Consider the following 16,643-nt stretch of genomic DNA (forward strand, 5'->3'; position numbering starts at 1 on the left):
TAGTACAGCCAGATCAGTCCAAACCATTCGTCGTGGAAGTGGACGCCTCTGAGGTGGGAGTGGTGTTGTCCCAAGGGCCTGCCACTCTAACCAACCTCAGGCCTTGTGCTTTCTTTTCCAAGAAGTTCTCTGCTGCGGAAAGAAATTACGACGTAGGCAATAGAGAGCTTCTTGCGGTCAAATTGGCGTTTGAAGAATGGAGGCACTTTTTGGAGGGGGCCAGTCACCCGGTTACGGTGATCACGGATCACAAAAATTTGTCATACATTGAGTCTGCTAAAAGACTAACGCCCAGACAGGCCCGTTGGTCACTTTTTTTTCCCCGTTTTCAGTTTACGATTACATTTCGTACAGGGTCTTAAGAATGTCAAGCCTGCGCCTTATCGCGCAGTTTTCAGCCGGTGTCGCCCCCTGAGCCACCGTCCTCCATTCTTCACCCAGGGGTTGTGATAGCAGAGGTCTCATCTGAATTGGAACGGGAGATTCAGGGGGCCCAGTCGCGGGCCCCGGCGGCCAAGCCGGAGGGGAAATTGTTTGTCCCAGAGCAACTTTGCCTGAAACTCTTGCAGGAGTTCCATGAATCCAAGCTGAGTGCTCACCCAGGTATTTCAGCCACACGTCTGGCGGTGGCTAGGATCTTTTGGTGGCCTACCCTTGGTTTGGACATAAAAAAATTCATTGCTGGTTGTGGGGTCTGCGCTCGTTCTAAAAGCTCTCATAGCCGGCCGGCAGGGGAGCTGATGCCCTTGGCAGTGCCCGAAAGACCATGGACTCACTTATCCATGGATTTTATTACCAATCTCCCTCCATCTAAGGGTAATACAGTGGTATGGGTAGTGGTGGACAGATTTTCTAAGCAGGCTCATTTTGTACCCCTGTCCGCACTACCGTCAGCTGAGACGTTGTCCAGGTTGTTTGTGCAGCATGTGATCCGGTTGCATGGGGTACCCCTGAATGTGGTGTCTGATCGTGGTGTGCAGTTTGTGGCTAAGTTTTGGCGTGCTTTCTGCAAAAAATTAGAGATGTCTCTGTCCTTTTCGTCTGCATACCATCCTGAGAGCAATGGTCAGACGGAGCGCACTAACCAGTCCCTGGAACAGATCCTCAGGTGTCTAACCTCTGCTAGACAGAATGACTGGTGCGATGCACTGCCGTTGGCTGAATTTGCCTTCAATAGTCGGGTGAGTCAATCCACGGGTATGACTCCTTTTTTGATCAATTATGGGTTCAGTCCTCATTTTGGTGAGTTTTCTCGTCTGGACTCGGGGTGTCCCGGGGCTGAGGGCTCTGTTCAGCGATTACAGAATACGTGGGCAGAAGTTCAGCGGAGTATATCTAGGTCTCAGGGCAGGTATAAGTTTTTCGCGGACAGGAAACGAACACTAGGGCCCACGTTTCAGGTTGGAGACAAGGTTTGGCTCTCCACTCGAAACATTAAGTTGAAGGTTCCTTCAGCCAAGTTGGGGACCAAATTCATTGGCCCATACAAGATTGTGGAAAAAAATCAATCCAGTGGCGTATAGGCTGTGCCTTCCACCCTCTTTCAAGATCCCTAACGTCTTCCACAAATCTCTACTGAAACCTTTTGAAGCAGTCCGGGGAGACTCCGAGTCTGCTGCTTCTCCTGTTTTGGTCGAGGGGCAGGTGGAGTACGAGGTTGGTCATATCGTAGATTCCAGGTTGGTACGGCGGTCGGTACAGTACCTGGTTCATTGGAAGGGGTATGGACCGGAAGACAGGTCCTGGGTACCGGCCCGGTTGATGCATGCTGATCGCCTGGTGCGGGCTTTCCATGCTAAGTACCCGGGCAAGCCTGGGGGTCCAGAGGCCCCCGTTGAGAGGGGGTACTGTCATGATCTCAGTGCGGGTTTGACTCGCACACGTGGGGTTAATGTCTGGATCCAGTGCTGATGACTGGCATTTCTGGGGTTAAAGGTTGTGATACCGGTGCAGGCTTACCTGCACACCTGGGGCTATGATTGTGGCCTCTCCCAGAGGCTTCTTATAGCCTAAGGACGCTCTCATCGCTGTCAGTTATACTCTTGCCCTTGGCATAGTGTGGTGACCCCTGAGTGTGTTTTTGCTGTGTTCTGGTTGCTTGATTATCTGTGTATGACTCGGTCTGTTCTCTGGATATTGCTTTGGATTCTGCTTGGTACCTTCTATGTTTGTTTGGTTTTGACTGCTGCTTGGCCCCGACTATCCGCTCTGTCTCATCCTTGGTACGTTACGGCTATCTCTGTGTATGAACCCCGTTTTGCCTGACTCAGTGATTCTGTATAGTGTCTTTCCATCTCACTAAGCAGGACGCTAAGCCCCGCCCCTTGCAGTCACATGACCGTAGGTCCCGTGTCTTCTTGCTAAACTTCAGCATCCACAGGTCCTGTGCATCGGTACTTTCTGGCTGTTTACCCCTACAGTGCGGGTGAGTCCCTGCTCAGCGGAGGTTGCACGCCGGCGCTGATAGGATCCTGACACTCAGGACACGCGCATTGGCTCAGTGAGCAAGTACAGTGCGGTGTTCCTGACAGATTGGGCAAGGAGCCACAAACAAAAACTATGGACAAAGACAGCAGAGGACACAATATCAATACTGATTACTACCATTTTACATGCATCCAAAGAGTTTATTTATAAACTAGACATACCCAATGCTATTACCAGATATATAGCACAAACTTGGGCAAACTATTCCACTTCATTTATGCAACTCCCATGACTCTGGTCTGGCTAGAGGTGACGGATCTACCAGGACTGTACTTAGACCAGACCAACACTAAATCCACAGATTCCCTACACCTGATTAGAGACAATGTGGACGCTCTTATGACGGATGGCACGCTACTTTCGTTACAAGACTTACATAATAAGTTCCCAAAATACCATCTTAACTTTCTACACTATAATAGACTCAAAAAAGCTATGGGGTTGTATCTGCAACCTGGAATCCTAACCAGGAAGTTGACGATTTTTGAATCGTTACTAACCCAGAATAAACAGCCAAAGGTGTATTGGCAAAGCTGTATCAGACACTCGAGTTACTCAATTCCTGTAAAACGGGCTTATATACGAGCTTGGGAGGAAGAATTGTGCATCGAGCTACAAGATTGGGAAGTTGAACGTATTTACAAAAACTCTTATGGCCCATCCAATTGTGTTAAGAGTTCAAGAAAACTCATACAAGGTCATCACAAGATGGTATACCACTACGGCGGCAACTCATGTATGGTGCCCCAGTGTCCCACCAACCTGCTGGAGATGCTCTTTGAATAGGGAGATGTTTCTACACCTCTGGTGGTCCTGTGATAAGATAAGGCCATTTTGGGGCGAAGTTATGAGAATTACAACTAAAATATGCGGACTTACAAAACCACTACAACCGAACCTCAACTTCCTCAATTAATCTAGTGATTTCCAGCAAACAAAGTACAAATCTCTATTAATATTCTTGGTGGCGGCTGCCAAACTACTTATACCTCCAAACTGACGTTCCCAAAGCTGTCCGAGTATCTCAGCGTGGTTACAAAAAGTGGATCAGCTATATTATATAGAAGAAATAGTGGCATTTTCACACCTTTTGACTGCTAAATTTAGGGAGACTTGAGCCCCATGGGTATCATATAGGGAAACAGATGAATATTCAAAGTTCAAGAGCACTGAGTAACTGAAGTATTCTGGAAGGTGATCCCGGATCTCGACTGAAAGGTGAGCTGTGTAATATGTGACTCACACTACTATCCCTATAGGCCTTCTGTATGTGCACACGCTGCGGTTTTTGCTGCGGATCCGCTGCGGTTTTGGCCTCTGCGGATCTGCAGCAGTTCTGCAGACAGTGTACAGTAGCATGTTATCCTATGGGATTTACATTCTGCTGTGCACATGCTGCGGATTTTTAACTGCGGAAAAGCTGCGGTTTTCAATCCGCAGAAAGAAATGACATGTCACTTCTTTTCTGCGGATTCTGCTGCGGTTTACCATCTCCTCCATTGTAGAGGTGATAAACCGCAGGCCAATCCGCAGGTCATTTTACCTGCGGTTTTACCTGCGGTTCCGCAGATACAAATCCGCAGACCAATCCGCAGCGTGTGCACATAGCCTTATGTTGGAATCAGCTACCATCTCCACCTTCCCCCCTGTTTGGAAGACTCTATCAACCTATCCTTCTCTCCCCCTACACCTTCCTCACTTTTACCTTAATACTTAAAAGAAATAGGATTATATGTACAGGCATGAATTCTTCGAAATGATGAAAATCTTGAGTTAGAACAGTACAGTCATACTGTAAGGAAATCTGTTTTCTTTTAATTACTAAATACTAGCTTTACATGAAAAGAGATTTTGTTTGAAACCAAATGTCGTCATACTACCTGTAATTGATTAACTACTGAACGATTTTCTTGTATTCAAATGCTCTGTTACATACAGTATATCCGTTAGTTTTATATGTTCTTCTTGAATGCATTTGAAACTTAATAAAAAGATGTTTAAAATAAAAAAAAAAAAAAGAGAGAAGAAATGACTGAAAGGTTGGGGGGGGGGTAAATCCTACCGAGACGTTCGCGTTAACCCCTTCACAAGTATGCAGATGCCAAACATGCATATAGTTTGTTTTATTTAAGTGGTGAAAACATTTTTCAAAATTTGTCAAATAAAACAAAAACCAAAACATTTCACTTTTGTCGCAATATTCCGACACCCATAAAGTTTTCACTTTTCATGGTCTGGGGTTAGATGAGGGCTAATTTTTTGCTCCCTGAGCTGTCATTTTCACGGATACCATTTTGGGGTAGACATGTTTTGACCGCCTCTTATTGCATTTTAGTGCAATGCTGCGGCGATCAAAAAATAAATCGTAATTCATTGGTTCTGATTTTTTTTCTTGTTACACCATTTACCAATCAGATTAATTTCTTTTATATGTTGATAGATTTGACATCTATGAACATCGCGATACCAAATGTGTATTTTTAATTGTTTTATTTTTAATGGGGCAAAAGAGGTGCTTCCTACGCGTGTGTTAAATGCTGCTGTCAGTTATTGACATCGGCATTTCGCTGGTTAGGATCCACCCGCAGCTGTTAGGGGCACTAAAAGGCAGATTAATTCAGCCATCAAGTGAGAGGAAAGATGCGGGCTTAGTAGGTAAGCCCGCATCAAAGGCAGAAACACGGACGATGACGTAAATAAATCTCATCAGTCGTGAAGGGGATAATCTAATTTGCCAGCAAACATGAATTCCAAATTTTTTTTCCTCACAAGTTCAGAGCATCCAAAAATATGAATATGCCATACAATGAAGACTGAGCTTGTGAAATACTTACCATTAAAACCACCTGCTGATCTTGTGTGCCATTGTGATTTTCCTGGCAAGACTGAGGAAGAACGGGACGTGCCTCTGGTTCTGTATTTGTCCAAACGGAACCATCTGTAGCAACACACGGGTAACCAAATTATGTGTGACCATCACATGGTGTGTGTTATATATGTTCCCCACAAAACTGCTCACTTCTTTAAAAGAAATATGTCGGAAGGTTTAAGCAATGTAATCTGAGAGCAGCAGATGTAGGGGCTGAGACCCTGATTCCAGGGATGTGTCACTTGCTAGTCTGTGTGTTGCTGTTTCAATAAGTGTTTTTTTTCAGCAGGAAATCATCACTACAGGACTAGATGTCTTGTGTCTCCTAATCTAACCACACCACCGATTAGCAGCTTTCTGTCAATGCACAGTGTACACAGAAATCTGCCAAACAGTGGTGGGAATAGAGTTATAAAGAGATCAGTACTTAGAGAACTGGTAAATCTGCAGGAAATAAAACACTGATGGCATAAAAAAGACAACACGCAGGTCACATCGCTGGAATCAAGGTCTCTGTCCGTACATCGAGCTCTCCTCCTACCTGTTGATATGAAGGTCTGCTGATAGTCCATTGTGATGTCTCTGTAGAAATCATTGTGTTCTTCTAAGTACTCCCATTCCTCCATAGAGAAATAGACAGTGACATCTTGACTCCTCATAGGAACCTGTCAAATGCAACGACACGGTCACCATCCAGACTCTTGCCCTGGTGTAAGCACAGAAGGTCCCAGCATCACTCACCTCTCTGGTCAGCAGTGCGATGATCTTTTTGGTGAGCTCTAGGATTTTCTCATCGCTGCTCTTCTCATTTGTCTCGGAGTGAGGTGAAGGCACCAGGAGTGTGTTCTGGGCCAGGCTCCAGCCTTCGGACACATGGGGAATACTGCCCGACGTTGCACCATCACCAAGCTTTTTAATGATGATATAAACCTAACAGAAAACAACATTACTTACTATAAAACGGATATAGGCCATTTATCTGTGCCTTTTACTTAAAGGGAACCTGTCAGGCGTTTTTAAGTAAAAGAGCCACCTTGTGCAGCACTAATGCTGCATTTTGTCAAGGCAAGGTGGCTCTTTTATTTGGCGTCCCTTCCACCGCCAAAATAATCGTTTTTAAAATTGATCAGACATACCTGAAGTTTGACTGGGGGGCAGGTCTCCCCCCCCCCCCCCGAACACAGACACCTCACATCCGTCAGTCATGTCCTGCTTTTGAATTTGGCGCCGCCTCCTCAGCGTTCATTTCTTTATCTCATGCCTGCGCTGTAATATTCTTTCTTGGGCATGCGCAGTTAGCGCTGCCCGTCCTATGACATCACATGATGTGACACCATGTGACCAGGAGGGGCTTAGCTCAGCAGAGCAGTGGTGCAGCAGGACCTGTGATGACATCAGCACCATGTGACCAGCAGGGGCAGAGCTCAGCAGAGCAGTGGTGCAGTAGGACCTGTGGTGACGTCATGTGATGTCATAGGACGGGCAGCGCTAACTGTGAATGCCCAAGAAAGAATATTACAGCGCAGGCGTGAGAAAAAAAAATGAACCCTGAGGAGGCGGCGCCAAATTCAAAAGCAGGACACGACTGTCGGATGTGAGGTGTCTGTGTCCGGGGGGGGGGGGGGGAGGCCTGCCCCCCCGGTCAAACTTAAGGTATGTCTGACCAATTTTAAAAACAATTATTTCGGCAGTGGAAGGGATGCTAAATAAAGGAACCACCTTGAAAGAATGCACAAGGTGGCTCTTTTACTTAAAAACGCCTGGGGGGGGGGGGGTGACAATTTCCCTTTAAGTGAAAGCCATGATTAATCCTCATCTCCTAGAACATGTGCTCTCTCTATGTTCCTAGCACGTTCTTCCCCAAGTACTACAGAAATGGGCATAGGAGTCATAATGGAAAAAAACTCTACAAGAAGCAAAATAAACATAAACCTGCTATAACTAAATAAGTGAAAAAGCAAAAGTGCGTTTAAATATGCGTTCTTAGTATTTTTTTTTTTTATAGGAGCCATAATGCTGCAACTATGCAAAAGATCAGAGGTAGGAGGACAAAAAGATCAGCAGATAGTAAAAATGTATGGGACAAGTAATACTAAGGAAGGGGGAGAAGGACGATCCAGCTCATGATAGTTGTGCAAGAAAAAAAGGCAACAAGCCAGATCCCAGGTGAGTTATGGGAAAAGGTCTGTGATATAGAATTTTAATGGATCATGACAGAAATAACTGTGCATGATTATAAAGGCTCCTAAGTTCTTGTGTGTTTCGGATCACATGGAACCATATTCATAGTAAATAGGTATTCATTTACTGTAAACAGAAACACGTAAGAACTTAGGAGCCTTTTTATTTATGTACTTTTTTTATTTTTATTTTTTATTTATTTTTAAAAGGTTATATTTTTATTTCACTACATGTTTTCGGAGGATGCTAGGAATTCAGTTTCATGAACGCTTTCATACGGGAACTCATTATGGATGGAAGAAAGGCGATTCCTGCAGCTAAATAGGAAAAGGTTCTTTACAGTTAGAGCAGTAAGACTGTGGAATGTCGACCACAAGAGGTAGTAATGGCAGACACTATGACAGCTTTTATACCTACCTCAGCAGTGGCTCCGTTCCAGCAATGTTGGCGCCTGCTCTCCCGGGGCTCACATTATGTCACGCAAGCCCTGAATCCATTGAGTGGCGGCATCATTCTCACTACCTTCGGATGTAACCGGCATCAGTACGTAGTCAGAGAGCAGCAGCACGTTCTCACTTCTTCTGAGTGTCGGTTTCATCCGAAGGAAATGAGAGTGAAGCAGCCACTCAATGGCTGCAGGGTTCACGTGACATAATGTGAGCCCCGGGAGAGCAGCTGCCGACATCGATGGAAAGGAGCCTGCTGCTGGGGAGCGTATAGGTTGTTTTATATGGGGAAACTATGGTGATGAGAAGGGGGTTGTTCAATTAGTGGACAACCCCTTTAAGAGTCATATGGAGACACCATAGATTTCAGCTTGCTGTGGTTCACAGACTTTGCGCATGTGACGTTTCGGCTCATCCTGAGACTTTATCTCGCCCTCATATTGCTGCAAATGCTCCACGCCTTTCTATACCTGCGCTCTGTGACCGTGAGTCCTTTGACCCAAAAGAAGCAGATATCTACTGTGTAGCTAAGTGAACTTATAGTCTTCATTGGATTACATGGAACCTGAAAATTAAACTGAATGACACGAGTTGAAGATTGGAGCGTGCGGTGTTCTCTACGGAGATTACTTCTGAGACTGCTCTCACTAGCACTTCCCACCCCGTCTACACAGGATGGCACCCCGATCGCAACATTTCAGGACCATTCAGATGGCATTTTTTAATGCCAACCATAAGTACCTGTTTACACACAGGGGATCCGTCAGTATTTAGGTGTGCATGTACTTGAACAAGCTACTTTTCTGAATGCGTCACGTAAAATGTTTACACGGAATAATGAACATACTATGGATTTTAAAACCATCATTCCTGTGGATTTTGGGATGAAAAGCTGCAGATTAGCTCCACTAAATTACAATGCACAGCAGAAGTCTATGGGCCTGACATCATCATTGCATTTTTTATTTTTTTTTGGTGTGAATATTTCTCAATTAATTACTTTTTGAGTTGGGACAAATCCATAAAACAATTTTCGCCTTCCCCCCCCCCCCCCCCCCCCCAAGTTATCTTTTATGGGTTGGGTTTCTGATTTTTAGAGCAATGTAGCTTTTTTTGCAGATTCATAAAATGTAATTTAAAAAACAAAAGTCACAAAATTTGACAGACTGTATTCCAGTCGCCACTGAAGTAATTATATATATGTCAGTCATACTGGCTCATATTCTGCTGAAAAGTCTTAAAAGCAGTTAAAGACAAGTCTTAGCACAAAATGCATGACTCGCATGTGCCAATTTGGAGAAAAAAAAAAAAAACAACAAAAGAGTGTCTGTACAAGTCAAGAAAGAGAAGGGACTCAAAAGAATTGGATTTCTCATACTCCTTGAATCCCTCACCTCTCCCGTCAGCAGGAACATGATCTCTAAAGCAAGCTTTAATGCACCATCATTCAGCTGACTGCCGTCCACATCCATCCTGAAGACCCTGAGAGTGGACTGGAGTCCTGATGGTAGGGGGCGGAAGGCACCTCTCTCTGGAAGAAGAAAAAGAGTGGTTACCCCTTTCTTTTTTTATTAGAATTAATACAGCTTAGAATTTAAAAAATCATTTTGGGCATCTGGCTGATGCAAATACGTTTTCCCTGGGTAAAACATATCTTGATTATTGAATCCCTTCAAAAATATATTCTCATTGCAATTAAATTGCTTTAGTTAGCTAAACAACATGAATATAAGCAAGTTTGCAATTTACTTGCTCTTTCTATCTAGTGTCATTCTCCTGCATGGGTGCGCTTTTATCTTATATAGTGTACAGCTTGTTTCCATGGAGATCAGCCTCTATAGTTTGGCCAATTGTTCATGGAAGTTACATATTCCAGGAAAGGAGTTAACTCCTAACATACCAGCCACCTCCCTCCAGCACATCGATCTCTATACAGCGGTTAAATTGCCCCTCCCTCTGAGCTCCTGACAAGCTGCTGTGATAAATCTTGCAAAATCATCAACCCACCTCATTGGCTGCTTTCTGAGCAATTCTACTAATCAAGGCTTACACTATCCTGAGCTGTGTGCTTTTCCAAATGCCCTGTTATTTCTATGTGTCAATACAGTGAAAACAGTGTAAAATCAGAACAAACCTCTGATAGCTGGAGGTGTTTGTGTAGAACTAGAACAACAGGCTAAGTTCTGCTAATGCTACAGATTTGCTAATGACCCGGACTGTCACTCAAGGAGGAGTGTACACCCACCGGCCCCTAGAAAGCAGGAAGGACATGGCAGAGCAAGGATCTACTGAATATCCTTTTACGTTAAGCAAACTGAAATCTTACTGGCATACTGCAATTATACAGGAAAGATGTATATCTTTGTACTGTGTTAGCCAGTAGATAGAAAGACCCTAGATAAAACTGAACTCTGCAGTGATATGGAACAGTATTTCAGGAGACTGCGCCTGAAGGAATATTTCAATGATACAGAAGATTCAGAAAACACTCAGACCGAAGGAAAAGGGCTCCTAACAAAGAAAAAGAGGTCAGGACACTTCCACCTGGACGCAACGCTCATTTGGATAAATATATAGACTCCTTCAGACATTTGATAAAATCCACCATCATAGACACTAACAGGAGACAAGCATCCAACATCAGTGCCCAGGAGAGAAAGGCCATACAGTCTTTAAAACCCAACAAAGAAATCATCATTAAACCTGCTGACAAGGGAGGTGCAATCGTCATGATGAATACGTCAGACTACATGAAGGAAGCAAACAGGCAACTTATGGACACATGCTACTACAGAAAATTGGAGTTGGATCCTACACAGGACTATTACAAGGAACTAAACAAGTTGGTATCTTGTCTGCCTGACCAGTCCATAAGAGCCGGCGATGACCTGATACCAGAGAGTCCAAGAATAGGGACATTCTACATGCTTCCCAAAATCCACAAATCTGGAAATCCAGGAAGACCAATTATTTCATGTGTGGGCACCCTTACTGAGCAGGTATCTAGATGGGTAGAGGGTATTCTTAAACCACTGGTAAAGGATACACCCAGCTACATTCAGGACACAACTGACCTATTGAATAAACTAGCAGCAACAGGTCCTCTACCAGAAGGAACCATCCTGGCCACCATGGATGTGGAATCTTTGTACTCTAATATCCCACACCAGGATGGTTTAAATGCCTGCAAATTCTTCATGGAAAACAGGGACTGATGCTGTGGTGAAACTTATAAAATTCATCCTCACCCACAATTACTTTGAATTTGACAACAAGATCTATCTACAGGAGACTGGCACATCTATGGGAAGTAAAATGGCTCCACAGTATGCAAATCTTTTCATGGCCAAGCTTGAAAGCGACTTTTTGTCCTCATGTCCCATCAGGCCCCTGGCCTACTTCCGCTTCATTGATGATATTTTAATCATCTGGATGGAGTCTCAGCAACAGCTAAAGACGTTCCACGAACGGTTTAATCAATTTCATACCACCATCAACTTAACACTCAATTACTCCAGCACTGAGATTAACTTTTTGGACACCATCATTAAGCTAAAAAACAATGAAATAGAGACATCCCTGTATCAGAAGCCAATCGACCGTCCAACATACCTTAAATGGGTCAGTTTCCATCCAAAACACATAAAGAACTCTATCTATAGTCAAGTCATCAGATACAATCGCATATGTTCCAACCCCATGGATAGAGATGAACACCTTGGTCGCCTCAAAAAGACCTTTTTGTATCAGGGCTACCATCCAAGAACAATTGAAAACCAAATTACAAGAGCCACCAGATTGTCAAGGAATCACCTGCTAAATTACAAAGCTAAGAAGAAAATAACCGGGTGCCTCTAGTGGTCACCTACAACCCAAATCTGGAGGTGCTAAGGGGAGCTGCACGGAAATTACAACCTTTACTACAAAAGTGGATTACAATCCATTTTTCCAGACCCCCCACTACTGTGCTTTAGAGAGCCCCCAAATCTAAAAAGCATCATTGTCAGAAGCAGGGCTGTGGAGTCGGTGCTCATTTTGGTGGAGTCGGACTCCGTATAAAATGGACCGACTCCTAAAATATGTAATAAATTGGGTACAGTAGTTCAATGCAGAATATGCTGAATGTTTTTTCATAGGAATTTGGGAAAGTTATGAAATGTCCTATAAATGGCTGTTCCATTCCTGATCTAAGGCTACATTCACACACAGCGTTTTTGCTGCGTTTTTTGAGGATACGTTTTTAAGCTGCAAAAGCAGATCAGCTTTTTAAAAAACTGCATCACCTGAAAGGTTTTTGAGCTCATAATGTTTTCAATAGCAAAAGCAGATTAGAAAAACGCCACACAAACTGACACGCTCATTCAGCCCAAAAACGGATCTTCACAAAACGACTTTGCTGGGATGCCCAAAGTCACTGCAAAAAAAAAAAAAAACGGATCCGCAAAAACGCTGTGTGTGAATCATGGCCGTAGCCAGCGAGGGGCAGCTGCCCTCCCCCCTAGAAGCAGGGGCATGCACCTATCAAAACTCACTTGTATGCTGCAGTGCTCTCGTCCTGTACCGGCTCCAGACTGCAGGGGGCAATCTCCCCTCCTCTGTCCAGTCTTCTGCCATCTTTACCAGAGAGAGGAGGGGGAGGGGTGCCTGCCCTGCACAGAATCCGATTCCTGGGCCCCGAGCTGGAGAAAGTGATAAAGTTGTGCACACGCTGCAGCTGGCAATAAGAGATAGTCTGAAAGAGGGACATGCTGGAAATCTGATTGGAAAAGTGAGGAAATCGGTTATTGCTGTCAGAACCCCTAAAATTGATTCCATCTTGAAGAGACGTGCTGAGAAAGGAGCAATTGTCGATAAAGCCACTCGGTAGGGCAGCACTTATTTAATGATTGAGCGATTGCTTGAACTAAAACCGTTTCTTATAGATATGGCGAACCCTCAGGTAACCCTAAATGAAGGTCAATGGACACAGGTGGCTGAATTGAAGGAATTGCTTAATCACCCATTTACCGTGACTAAAAAATTACAAGCTGAGGATTTAACTCCTGGCATTTTCATAAGGGAGTGGAAGAACTTGCTATTTTGACTGTCCCAAAGAGGAGGTTTAATCGCAGATGGCATTTCTGCTTCAATGAAATGGAGAGAGACACAGCTATTGGAAACTAAAATTTTTCTGGCAGCTGTTTATGTGGACCCAAGTTATTGTATACGGCTTGATGATCAACAGCTTACTAAAGGAAAAGAAGCTCTGACTGAGGTAGCAGTTAGGATGAGTGGCCTACAGGAGGACTGCCAAGCGCAAGAGAACTTGGGTCCTGACAGTGCTACTGCTGCCATATCTTCCTCATCAGATGAGGAGTTTGACAAGTATTTGGATAGCATGGAGCAGGCAAAGCGTTGCCGCAAGGAAAAAGATTTCACTCCGTCTCCTATAGCAAGCAGATTGACCATATTTCAGCAAAATGTTTCACTTGTTCTCAAAGAAATAGAAAAATTCAACCGTTCATCAAAACTGACTGTGCATGAGGCAATTCCTTTATACCCGGAAATTGTTAGAGATGTTGCCCATGTGGTTTAGTAACTTGCCTCCAACCCAAGTTACTGTAGAGAGGTTGTTCTCTAGCCTTAAAATTATTAGGTCAGATTTGAGGTCATCTATGAAGGAGGATCTGATGGAGGCAGTTCTATTTCTTAGAACAAATTCATAGACTGCACAAATGCTATTTAGTATGTTTTTGTTGAAAAAAACATGCAATTGATATCACATAGTGTATTACATATTTACAATTTATTACAGTTTTGTGTTCTAAAGTTGTATTCCAATAAATATTATGTTCTAGCTAAATATCTTGATTATTGTATCATAGAAATGATTAAATGTCTGACGTTCACATTGTACTACAATAAATTTTTCACTTAGATATAAGCAATATATGTGGGAGTCGGAGTTAGAGTCGGAGCAAGGGAAATTGAGGAGGTGGAATCGCAGGTTTGGATTACCGACTCCACAGCCCTGGTCAGAAGCTCCCTGTCCTCTCCAACAGCTGCAGGAACCTTTCCTTGCAACCAGAAAAAAATTACAACCTGTCCATTTATAATGACCACGGACAAGATAAAGATCCCCAACTCACATCAGGACTACAAGATCCCAGGTACTTTCACCTGCATTACATCTAATGTGGTGTACTTAATTATTTGTACTAAATGTCCACCTGGGGGTCTGTATGTGGGGGAGACCGGGCAAAAACTGAGAACAAGGATGAATTCTAATCTTCACACAATAAGAGAAAAAAAAAAGAATGGATCTACCTGTGGCAAAACATTTTTGTATCCCTGATCACAACACCATGGATATGAAATTAATGGTATTGAAAAGTAACTTCACATCTCAGAGAGAGAGAAGAGTCTGTGAGTACAAACTCATGAGGACCTTTGACACTCTCAGTGCAGGAATGAATGTGTCGCATGGATTTATGTCTTTTTACATCAATTAAGGAATTTGCTCCTAAGACCTTGTGGGGGCATCACAACACGTTGAGACCCCAATCAGAGGACAATAAAACATCCAGACTCCTTATCTATGAACTGGTCCAATATTTATGTTTCTCCCTCTCCCATAATCATAGTTCTGCTTCACGTCACTTGTCTTATCTATTGCGTTATTTCTGTGCTGTGTTGTGCATAAATATGTGACTCTTCAGATGTTGTATTAGTCTAGCCTGATGAAGAGACCTGAGTAGTCTTGGAAGCTTGCAATTTGTTACCATCTTTTCAGTTAGCCATTAAAAGGTATCAACTACTGAGGACTCTCCGTTCTGAATATTTTTCTACCGTAATTAAAGTGACCAAGAGCTTCACCTTCCCCAACATCAAATACAGCCCCCCCCCCCAACAAAAACCCATCTATTGGGTAAGCATGCTTTCATAGAAGAGCAATTCATCTCAAACAGGTTCACCTCAACTGGTAGTCCTATGTGCGGTCCATATAAAGCAGGTGTGGGCAACCTGCAGTCCAGGGTCCACATGAGGCCTGCTATGCCCCTCTGTGCAGCCCTTGGAGAAGACCCTAGTGCATAGCGCCGTAATGATGGCTACTTATGGAAGCTGTGCTATATGGTGGTTTCTGGGGTAGCCATATTTCGGCAGACTGGATGAGTATGAGAAATAAATGAGTTGTAGATGTGGCCCTTGAACCCAAGATGGTTGTGGATCCCAGGTAGCAGCTTCCTGCAGTGAAGCAGGAAACAACCGTGAACTAAGGACCACCGAGAACCACGTCAGAACAGTACAGTGGGGTAATAGGGACGTCTCCCAGCCAGTCAGGAGCGCAGAAGGCACAGGATGTGGCCACATTGCCCCTCATCATAACCCATATGACAGTGCTGTGCCGGGAAGTCAGTCCAACATCACTAATGCGCCTGGAACATCAGACCAACTGAGGGCATCTCCTCCAACAACCTGGGGGAACTCCACTCACTGCCTATATGCATTTCTTTAATGACCGTCTGTACCGGCCTCCATACTGCCCCCTGCTGACAGCTATAAAACTGAAAATACATACCAGAGAGTGAGGACCCTTCACCTGGAGCCGAACCAACTTGAGCTCCGCCACAGGCAAACGTGCAGGAAGTCACTATATGAATCACTTCCGGGTCCTGCGTTCCAAGGCGACCATAGCTGTGCGTTCCATGCTGTTTCCCTCGCCTGACCGCAGGGGGCTTCTCACGTCACGTGTCTCCCCACTGCGTTGTTATGCGCTTCCATTGAGACAACAAAGCGCTTCCGGTTTGTGACCGGCAATGTCACGTGGTGATATCGGGTCATGTGATTACTGTGACTCCCGGCTCTAGAGTTATCAGGTAGTGAGCTACAATCCCATTATTATGACCCTGTTTCCATAGGAGACATGAGGTTTTCTATGTCACATATTACCTAACGGCGGCCAGTATAGACCCTGCAATAAAGGGCGTGGACAGCTGTTGTCCTGCTCCAGAAGACATTGCCAATAGCCCAGTGCCGCCAACCATGTCCCTGTCAGAGGACGTCATCACCATATACAAAATGCTTCAAATCACAAGACCCCAAATCATTGCTCTAGATCAGACTCACCCAAGCAAACAGACCCACAAAACCCATACTGACCTTATCTTCTCTAAATAGACCCCCCAAACAGATAAAACACAGATCAGACCACCCCTTAATAAGTTAATATGGACCTAACATCTGTATGTATCACATGTATCTGTATGTATCACATGTCCCTCATCAGACCCCTTTACTACAGACCTGTCTGCTGTACATATCAGATCTCCCACATCAGACCCCTTTACTACAGACCTGTCTCCTGTACATATCAGATCTCCCACAGCAGACCCCCTTTACTACAGACCTGTCTGCTGTACATATCAGATCTCCCACATCAGACCCCCTTTACTACAGACCTGTCTCCTGTACATATCAGATCTCCCACATCAGACCCCTTTACTACAGACCTGTCTCCTGTACATATCAGATCTCCCACAGCAGACCCCCTTTACTACAGACCTGTCTTCTGTACATATCAGATCTCCCACAGCAGACCCCCTTTACTACAGACCTGTCTCCTGTACATATCAGATCTCCCACATCAGACCCCTTTACTACAGACCTGTCTCCTGTACATA

The 16,643-nt window shown here is 44.3% G+C and overlaps 1 protein-coding gene across 1 annotated transcript in view; it reads right to left on the reverse strand.

The window, feature by feature from the left end:
* The window catches only part of LOC141073613 (uncharacterized), a 56,049-nt gene extending 40,283 nt beyond the window's left edge, over positions 1 to 15,766 (reverse strand). Inside the window, exons 1-5 of the mRNA XM_073560914.1 lie at positions 15,542 to 15,766; positions 9,378 to 9,514; positions 6,098 to 6,286; positions 5,898 to 6,021; positions 5,322 to 5,425 (exon numbers count right to left, since the gene is read on the reverse strand). Of these exons, the coding sequence (XP_073417015.1) occupies positions 5,322 to 5,425; positions 5,898 to 6,021; positions 6,098 to 6,286; positions 9,378 to 9,455 (495 nt within the window). The 5' untranslated portion in view covers positions 9,456 to 9,514; positions 15,542 to 15,766. The remainder of the gene's footprint in view (positions 1 to 5,321; positions 5,426 to 5,897; positions 6,022 to 6,097; positions 6,287 to 9,377; positions 9,515 to 15,541) is intronic.
* Positions 15,767 to 16,643: the final 877 nt, after the last annotated feature.

The sequence above is a fragment of the Dendrobates tinctorius genome, unplaced genomic scaffold (genome assembly GCF_039654945.1).
Source record: "Dendrobates tinctorius isolate UK_male_01 unplaced genomic scaffold, ASM3965494v1 ptg000308l, whole genome shotgun sequence".
NCBI lineage: Eukaryota > Metazoa > Chordata > Amphibia > Anura > Dendrobatidae > Dendrobates > Dendrobates tinctorius.